Raw genomic sequence first — 9285 nt, 5'->3', positions numbered from 1 at the left:
CTTCGTCATGCCTGGAGCTGATCCGTGCTGGTTGCTGAGGAAATACTTCAACTTCATGCTGTGGATCGCCGGATCGGCTTTCACCGTGGACGAAGCGGAGTCCAGCCGGGGTCGTCACATGTGGTTGCCGCAGGCGTCACAATATGGTAAGGGACGTAACATTTCCGTCACACACTTGTGGAATTCGGCCAATCACAACGCACTGGACAGCTGGCCAATCACAGCACACCTCGCTTTTTCAGACCGATGAGCTTTGTAAAAATTTACGCGTTTCAGAAAGGCGGGGCATAGAGGAGAAACAATAATGTACAGTACGTGGAAAATAATGTGTTTTTTTAACCTTAAACCGCATAAACACATTTCATTACACCAAATACACAAAATAACGTTCTTTTTAGCAGCATCATATGACCCCTTTAAGAAAAGCATGGTGCAATCATATGAAAACAAAAGGTTGATTTTTACTATGATTTTGAAACACTTTTATACCATTTTCAAGAAAAGTTTCAAATAATAACTCTAAAAATGTAATGTGGTGTAACCATCAAGTAAAAAGGAATATCATTTTCTTTACACCTTAAATATGTGAATGTACACATCTTAAATGGAGTATCCCTTTAATCATTATTTTCGAAATAAAGTTTTTAAATATATATTTTTCAAGGTAAAACACACACACACACATATATATTTATATACTATAGTATTTATTGATATTATGAATTAATTTTTATTTTGATATTTACAGTTCTCATATTATTTTAGTTTAAATTTAGTAATTTTGTTATGTGCTTTTGTCATTTTTTACTAGTTAACAGTAACAACACTGCTCCACATGACTTAATATTAAAATATTAATATTTACAAACAACATTTTTATATTTTGCATCATATTTTTAACTTTTTCTTTTTAACATTGATTTATTTATCAGTGGATTTGTATCACGCTGACATTTTCAACTTTTTGATCCCCTAAAATCAGAATTCAGAAAATTAACAACATGTTCATCAATTATATTTAAATTGCATGTTTAATGTCTCTTTTACCTGGAGCGGTTGTATATGATGGGGTCGTTTTCGTCCGGTACGGTGTTCAGCATGCCCAGCTCTTGAAACATCTTCATCATGTGGTCGAGGAAGCGCTGACCTGCTGCTCTCTCCACCACGGCGCTCAGCAGGGTGTACGCATGCGTCGAATACAGGAACGTAGAACCTACAGCGGTCGTATAACACAGAGTTAAGGACAAATTACTGCAGAGAAACATCACTGTCCAACAGAGATATTCTGCTGAACTCCTCATTTTGAGTTCCAAGAGAGATCAGGTTTGGACCGACATGAGAGTAAGTAAATGACGGTAAGCTATTCCTTCAAAAGATCAAGATCAAGATATCAAGGCAAGATGCTCTAAAAATAAACCCAACCTCACAACACATTATAACAGCGCTTTGTTGTGTGTAGTGAAAGCATTAGGCATGGGCCGGTATGAGATTTTGAAGGTATGATAACCTTAAGCAAAAATATCATGGTATTGTCATTACAGCTCTAAAATGTGTTATTTTTAAATGACTGGGTAAAAAAAAAAAAGGAGACAGCGCATACCGCAGGGACGGTATAACGGAAAATATTAACGTTAGTGGTTTTGAAACCGTGAAATGTTCAAATCGCGGTATACCTTGAAACCGGTAATCGGCCCATGCCTAGAAAGCATACCGGGTTTAAAAATCAGCGGATCATCTTTGAATAAGTCCAGAGCCTGGATGACATTCTCAAAGTTGTCTTTGAGGTAATACTCCTCCTTCTCAAACTCTTTTTTCCTCAGGCCTCCTTTGGCCTCTTTGCTTTTAGCGCTGCTGTCCTCCGCTTTCGGCTTCTCTTTGTTTTCATCTGAGCTCTTCTCCTCTTTCTTCTCCGGGGGCTTCAGAAGGCGCTTGGCTTTCTCCCTGTCCTCTCGCACTTTCTTGCCATCTTTCACATAGTGACGGATGCCACTCAAGTGGGACAGGAGCATCCGGGGCGTTATTGTTACCTGGTTTAAGGAGAGTGGGAAGAATGCTAAGCCAAACCGAATGAATTATTTTGTCGGTTTGGCAAAAACGACGAAAATTCCCATAGACTTTCATTGAGGGGGTCAAAACTTTTGAACACATTTAAAGTACTGAAGCTGCCCATCACAAGCAAAGCTTAACATTTATGCTAGGACAACAAGCAAAGTGCTAATCACGCAAGCAACATGTTATCAATGTGCTAAATCATGCTAGAAACATTCTCAGAACATGCTAATTCATGCTAGCAACATGCTAAGCACATGGAAACACATTCCAGCAGCATGTTAAAACATGCTTGCAATGTGTTAAATCAAGCTATAGCAACATGGTAAAACATGCTACATCATGCCATCAACATGTTAAATCATGTTAGCAATGTGTTAAATAATGCTAACAACACGCTAAATATGCTAGCAATGTGCTAAATCATGCAAACAGCACGTTAAACATGCTAGAAAAATCATGCTGGCAACATGTTATGTTAGAAACATGCCACCAATGTGCTAATTCATGCTAGCAACATGCTAAATCATGCTATCAACATGTTAAATTATGCTAACAGTGTGATAAATCAGGCGACAACATACGAAAACATTCTAGCAACATGTTTAATGCTAGCAATGCCTTAAATCATGCTATCAACATCCTAAAACATGCTACCAATGTGGCAACATGCAAAAACATGTTAAAAATCATGCTGGCAACGTGTTAGTAATGTGCTAAATCAGGTTAACAACATGTTAAATCATGCTGGTAACATGCTAGCAATGTGCTAAATCATGTTAACATTTTATTGATTTTGAGTACAATCTTCAAGCTTTTCAAAGTTTAGAACTTTCAGACAAGGCTTCAAACTTTACTCATCTAGCTCATACATTATTAACAAATAAGGTGAGCAATAAATTCACATTAATCAGATTAGTTATAAATTAATTAAATTAAAAACATTTTTAAATGGATGTACTCACATCCTCTCCTTCATATCGTTTCTGTGGGAACTCTGGGACGTATTTTTGGACAGGAGCATCTAGATCTATCTTGCCGTCTTCCCAGAGTCTGGCGACGGTGGCTGCGGTCAGAGGTTTACTGATGCTGGCGATTCTCATCACTGTGTCCGGACCACAAGGCACTCTGTTCTCCAGATCTGAATAGCCAACCCCTGAGAGACAACAGACACAGCCAGCGGTCACTTTCTGAGCTACTGTTCTAACACAGGCCTCAGGCCTTCCTGGGGGAAGTCGTGGCCTAATGGTTATGGGGTTGTGGGTTGTTGGTTCGAGTCTCGTACCGGCAGGGATTGTAGGTGGGGGGAGTGAATGTACAGCGCTCTCTCCCACCTTCAATACCACGACTGAGGTGCCCTTGAGCAAGGCACCGAACCCCCAACTGCTCCCCGGGCGCCGCAGCATAAATGGCTGCCCACTGCTCCGGGTGTGTGTTCACGGTGTGTGTGTGTTCACTGCTGTGTGTGTGTGCGCACTTTGGATGGGTTAAATGCAGAGCACTAATTCCAAGTATGGGTCACCATACTTGGCCACATGTCACTTCACTATTCACTATTTTTTAACACAGGCCTCGAAGTGAGTAAAGGACTGGTGCACTTGGATGAGGACTTGTGGCCATCACATAAATGTGTCATTTTAAGCATGCATGGATTTTCTAAATCCTACAGTAGTGCAGACTACCCAAGAGCCTTCCAAGCATCAGTGTGCGGTGGGAGACTTCCTACCTTCACACCAAACATGACTGCCATCCACTGAGACTCCGATAACCATCCCAGGAGCTCCAACTTCATCCTGCAAAATTATATGACTTGTCTGTAGGCCATAACTGAACTATAACTGAACTATAAATTTAAAATGAATATATATGAGCAATATAATATTGCATTTATACAACAGTTCGACAGCACGAGTGTGTAAATACATAAGAAACATCAATGCAGAGTCTTTAAAAACCCTCTTTTGTGCGGAACTACTATCTTTGTCGTACTGTCCTTTAATCTGTTTAGGGTGATTTCAGATGACAACAATTTGTTGGCTGCGTCATACAAGGTGTTGTTGAAAGTAAAAAGAACGTGCTTGTTTACAACCCTCTTTCAGTGTCTTTCAATATAAAAGTCTTTACTGCAGACTCACTCATAAAAACAGTCTCTTGTCACATCCAATGACAGTATAATGTAGCTGAAATCACCATCACTAACACACACGCACACCGTTTCTCAATACTAAACACTATAATTAAATACTGCTATTATTTATTTAAAATATTATTTGTTGAATAATAACATTTAATAAACAACAGCCATCATAAAAGTTGCTAGGCAATTCAGTCAAAAGTACAAAGGCAGCACACTGATATAACAGCTTTAAAGTTATATAAAATATAACATTATGAGACTTTACCCTCAATCAAAGCTATTTGCTGTGAAACAAATAATAGATTGAGACAAAAACTGCCCGTTAGATTTAACCAAAATGAATGATATCTCATGTTTAGCCACTACAGAAGCATCAGAGCCAGAGGCAAATTCCAGAAGATCTGGACGAGGTGAGGTTGCTCTCGGCAGGTTCATGAGCGCTGAAGGACCGCTGACGCCCTGGAGCTCACATCTCCGAAAACGTTGAAGCAAATTTGTAAAAAGATGTTATTTTTATTAACAAACCGCATATTTGAAGTCTAAACAACTACATTCTTGCCTAAAAAACTCTTAAAACTACATTCCGTGACACAAAAACTGTATTATTTATAAAATTATAGTGGATTTGGGCGTCAGCTATGAAACACGCCGTGAGAAATACTGCAAGCAGAGTGATACAACGGTGAAATGGTGGCTGTTATCACCAGAATATTGCACTGCTGGAAAATGCTCTCAGCCAATCGGATTCGATGGCCAGAAAGATATATATATATATATACACACACACACACACAACAAGCTAATATGCTAAAAATAAATAAATGGCATAAAAGTAATAACGTATAGTAGTAAATAAAGCGTGGTCCTGATACCTGTACCTTTATCCGCTGCAGCAGGTCTCTGCTGGTTTCTATAGCCGCTGTGTATTTGGAGGCAGTCTGGGCTCTGTGTGTCTTCGGTGTGATACATTCACAGCGTTCAGACGCAGAATCACGATACTTCAGCCCTAGAGCCAGAACAAAACCCGTCCCGATACCGAACAGCCATAAAACCGGGTGTCGGTTGTTGTCGGGTGTGATGACAGGTCTCCTGCCTGTTGAAATCAGTCTCTTCATCAGCTGATCTCTGAACTTCACTCTGGATATCAACAAAGACGCAAAGGGCTCGGATTTCTGAACACTGCATCTACATTGTGTGCCTATGAGACCCCGTGATAAACACAGTAACCGAGACATGACTGCTTTACCACTAATAATAATAACGATAATAATACATGGGGAAAAGGATGAACTAGTTTATATGAAGAGTACAGCCAGAGATCCCGTTTGAACTCCGCAGAAGCAGCGACAGACAGACAGCTGACAACCGGACTAGTTTACAGAATAGAGGTCCGCCATTTTTAAAATGTTATATATATTAATTTTAATATAAGTAATTATATTTAAATTCAATTAAATTATATTTAGCATATTTGTATTAAAATCTCATGATCTGTAACATCTAATGATCTTAAAAATAAACAATCTAAACACAAATGTTTAACGGTTTGAACTTGTTTTACCCAAAAACAATTTTTACGTCTGCCTGCATGTGATTTTTTTTTTTTCCAGAAAATTAGATTTTTTGACCGGATAGTGAAGGGAACTGGAGTGAACAATCAAACTAATCTAAATGTTGATGAGTTAGAACGGATAGTGAAAGAAAAACACGTACTCATTCATGGTACGGGAGAGGGTCTTTTAATATGAAAACTGGAGACTTTGACCAACCAACGGCTGATTGGCTCGTATGACAGTTGTGACTCTGATGTCAGCCAATCAGACGTGCGTATTCTGCTCTTGACAGCAGGCCCCGCCTCAGCGCCGCTGTCAACAACAAACTTCCTTCAATAGACTATGTAGGCGATAGCAGCTGTTATTTGGACATTTTAAGTACAAATATTAATATATATGTCACTTTACACAGCCTACAGGCAGTTTAGTGACGCATAACTCAGTGTTGTGTGTTTATTAACAGGAACGATCAGTTATCATATCGCTTTGCAGTATAAAGGACCGGCGGAACCCACATGCTCATGTTTTCTACACTAGTGAATTCGGTGCACTCCAATCAATCATTACTTTTGTGCGACTGCCCAGACCTTTCATGAGAACAGAGTTTAAACAGCAGCTCACCTTGCCAGAGGCTCTTCATTCTGTGCGTGGATACGCAAGACCGTGTAGAAAATATCATTTGTAAGTCGCTTTAGATAAAAGCATCTGCTCAATGTAAATGTAAAATATGATATAAATGTTTAGATAAGAAAACTAAATAACAATAATATAGAAAAAATATCTACATCTAGAAAAAAAATATTAAATTAAATTTAAAAAATATTTAAATGCTTACATCAGAAGAAAATATTAAAAATATACCATTATTGTAATTATATTACGTTTATATCAGAAGAAAAAAAAATATATAAAAAAGATGAAATTATATTACACAAAATGTTTAAATGCTTAGATAATATATTATTGTAATGATTAGATCACAAGTATATATATATATATATACACACACACATATAATTATACATACGCAACATATATTTATAATTAAGTTCACTATTACCAACAACACAAATGTTGCATCAGTTTGAACAGCAAAGGCTCAAGAAAGACTGGCTGAAATGGTCTGGTTTTGTAATCAAGTGGTTTTAACCGTCTGAACGCATTCGGTTACTTCACGTCCTGCAATGTCACATTCTACACCTTCCAACTGCTTCGACATTACAACTAAAATCTTGTCTCCAGTGAGACATTTATGCAACAGAATAATCACATATGATAATAAAGAATAATCGGTTATCGGTATCGGCCAAAATTTTCATATCGGTGCATCCCTAGTTGTGAAGCAACATCCTCTTAGCAATGAGTGGGAGATGAAAGGCTCTGTAGTGAATATAGTGAGCAATTCAGAGCACAAGTGCACTTGAAGCACTAACAACATCTCAAAGACAGACCCCAGGCTTTAGAAAATGTCAAACGGAGTGGTTTTTTGATATTTATTTTAGCTTTGTACATTTCTGGATGACATACATTTAATACACCTACATTTAAAATGACTAAAATGAATGAGGCACAACCAAATATGATTTCATCATATTTTTCAAATTCAAAACGAGCACATTTTGAACCACATGGTTTTCGGCGTAAGCGAACTCAGCAAAAAAAAAAAAAACGTTGCCTGACATCTCGTAGCAAAACGGGAGGGAAAACAAAAATAAATAAAAGTTGGAGTGTAAAGAAGTCCCTTTAGGGCTAAATATTGGCACAAAGACTGATATCTAAATTAGAAAAAAAAAAGTGTATATATTTAATCATAACCCACTATAAGCTACACACTGCTAGACATCCGCCTTCACAGTAGCACCAGTATACATAGGACAACCTAATCCCACGTACACGATAAAAGAAAAACCTTTCAATTCAACTGGGCTTCAGACTCGACTAGAACCGTTATGTGCATATATTGAAGTGCAATTGTTGCTAACTTTGTTTCACTTGTGCACAACCAGAATAAAACAAACATGTACCATAATATTACATAAAAAATAAAATACAAGGAAAACTAAAGCTTTTGTAACAAATGGCACATGTTACTCAATCTGATAATTGTCAGGATGAAAAAAAAAAAAGACAAAAAAAAAAGACAAAATGCAGACATGTCATGATTACATGAGCAGGATTCACATGTTATTCAGCTCCAATAGAGTCTGTTCCAACATCTGGTTCATATCGAGGGTTTCTTCTTTAGCGTGTGAGAGTTTCTCTGTTAGAACATCAAGTGAAAGACACGTTAATATAAATGCAAAGCATGTAGGCAATAACATGCAGTGGATGCCTTGAGAATTGTCCTGTAGCATACATACTTCACACACTCGGTTCATGCTTTCATAGAAATATCCATAGCAGAGATACATTATATACACACAGTGATATACATGTGTTAATATATAAACATTTAAAGAGTGCTGACTCTTGCATACAGCAAAAGGCATTAGATGACATCCTGATTTAAGTGGTAGCCATCCATTATCCAAATGCTGCCTTCAAGTCCTTCTGGGACGAGTTCGGAAGTTGCAACTGAATGATTTTGGTTTGCAATAAAAAGCATTGATCAATTTCTCTTTCACTGAATAACAACGCTAAGATGTTTATTCTCTTTTTCTTTTTCCGACATAATTCAGAGTAAAGAATAGAATTTATATAATGCACATTAATAAAAAAAATTATAATTGTAATTTTTCAAAATATATTATTATTATTAAATATAAAGTGTGAACAAAGTCAGGAAGGGTTTTCCTTGACAATTAAGAGCACAGGAAATTTGATTTATATAATGTATGGGATTTTTTTTTATAACCTCTCAATCTATATCTATCTATCTATCTATCTATATATACACTTAATTTATTTTAAATTAAGGACTTTTTTTTTTTTACAATGAACAGCAAATCTTTTTTTAAAGAATTTAAATGTATAAATATATAAAATGTATAATGTATTGTTTAAATATTTAATATTTCCTGTATATTAAATTCTACATGTAATACTATAGTTTAAATATTTTAATTAATATTAAATTGTGTGTGTAAATACAAGGATGGCTTTGGATTTTTTCTTGAACAGTTTTTTTGAACAGCAAAGAGAAAAACAATGTAATAAATTAAGTATTTAAAATAAATGTATAATTTATTAAATATTAATTAAATAAAAATTCAATAGTGCACAAAATGCAAAATACCAACAATGTGTTATTTTGTGGTAAATCTCAACTTGTAATCATGATGTTTCCAACATGACTTGAAGGCAGCAAGAGAGTAACTGTTACAAAAACACGTTCCTTGAACCTTCATTCACAACAGCATTCATTTTAGACACCATTTGGTGATAGGAAAAAAAAATAAAGTCCTCTATATTAGTCCTCATTCAAGGCCATTCTTAGCTCGTTAGAGAGAAGGCGGTTTTTCTCGAGTTGTTGGTAGAGATGGTCTACAGGAGCAGAGAGAGAGAGAGAGAGAGAGAGAGAGAGAGAGAGAGAAAAACACAAAAGGA

The 9285-nt window shown here is 36.6% G+C and overlaps 2 protein-coding genes across 2 annotated transcripts in view; both read right to left on the bottom strand.

The window, feature by feature from the left end:
• LOC107557987 (serine beta-lactamase-like protein LACTB, mitochondrial) overlaps positions 1–5548 on the bottom strand; it is a 12047-nt gene extending 6499 nt beyond the window's left edge. The window contains exons 1-5 of the mRNA XM_016241584.1: positions 5065–5548; positions 3776–3842; positions 3015–3205; positions 1712–2027; positions 1048–1213 (exon numbers count right to left, since the gene is read on the bottom strand). Coding sequence (XP_016097070.1) covers positions 1048–1213; positions 1712–2027; positions 3015–3205; positions 3776–3842; positions 5065–5421 — 1097 coding nt within the window. The 5' untranslated portion in view covers positions 5422–5548. The remainder of the gene's footprint in view (positions 1–1047; positions 1214–1711; positions 2028–3014; positions 3206–3775; positions 3843–5064) is intronic.
• A 1656-nt stretch (positions 5549–7204) lies between these two features.
• LOC107557977 (tropomyosin alpha-1 chain-like) overlaps positions 7205–9285 on the bottom strand; it is a 25213-nt gene continuing 23132 nt past the window's right edge. The window contains exon 7 of the mRNA XM_016241575.1: positions 7205–7999. Coding sequence (XP_016097061.1) covers positions 7917–7999 — 83 coding nt within the window. The 3' untranslated portion in view covers positions 7205–7916. The remainder of the gene's footprint in view (positions 8000–9285) is intronic.

The sequence above is a fragment of the Sinocyclocheilus grahami genome, unplaced genomic scaffold (genome assembly GCF_001515645.1).
Source record: "Sinocyclocheilus grahami isolate Dianchi unplaced genomic scaffold, SAMN03320097.WGS_v1.1 scaffold627.1, whole genome shotgun sequence".
Classification (NCBI taxonomy): domain Eukaryota; kingdom Metazoa; phylum Chordata; class Actinopteri; order Cypriniformes; family Cyprinidae; genus Sinocyclocheilus; species Sinocyclocheilus grahami.
This window is presented reverse-complemented; position numbering and strand designations above follow the sequence as displayed.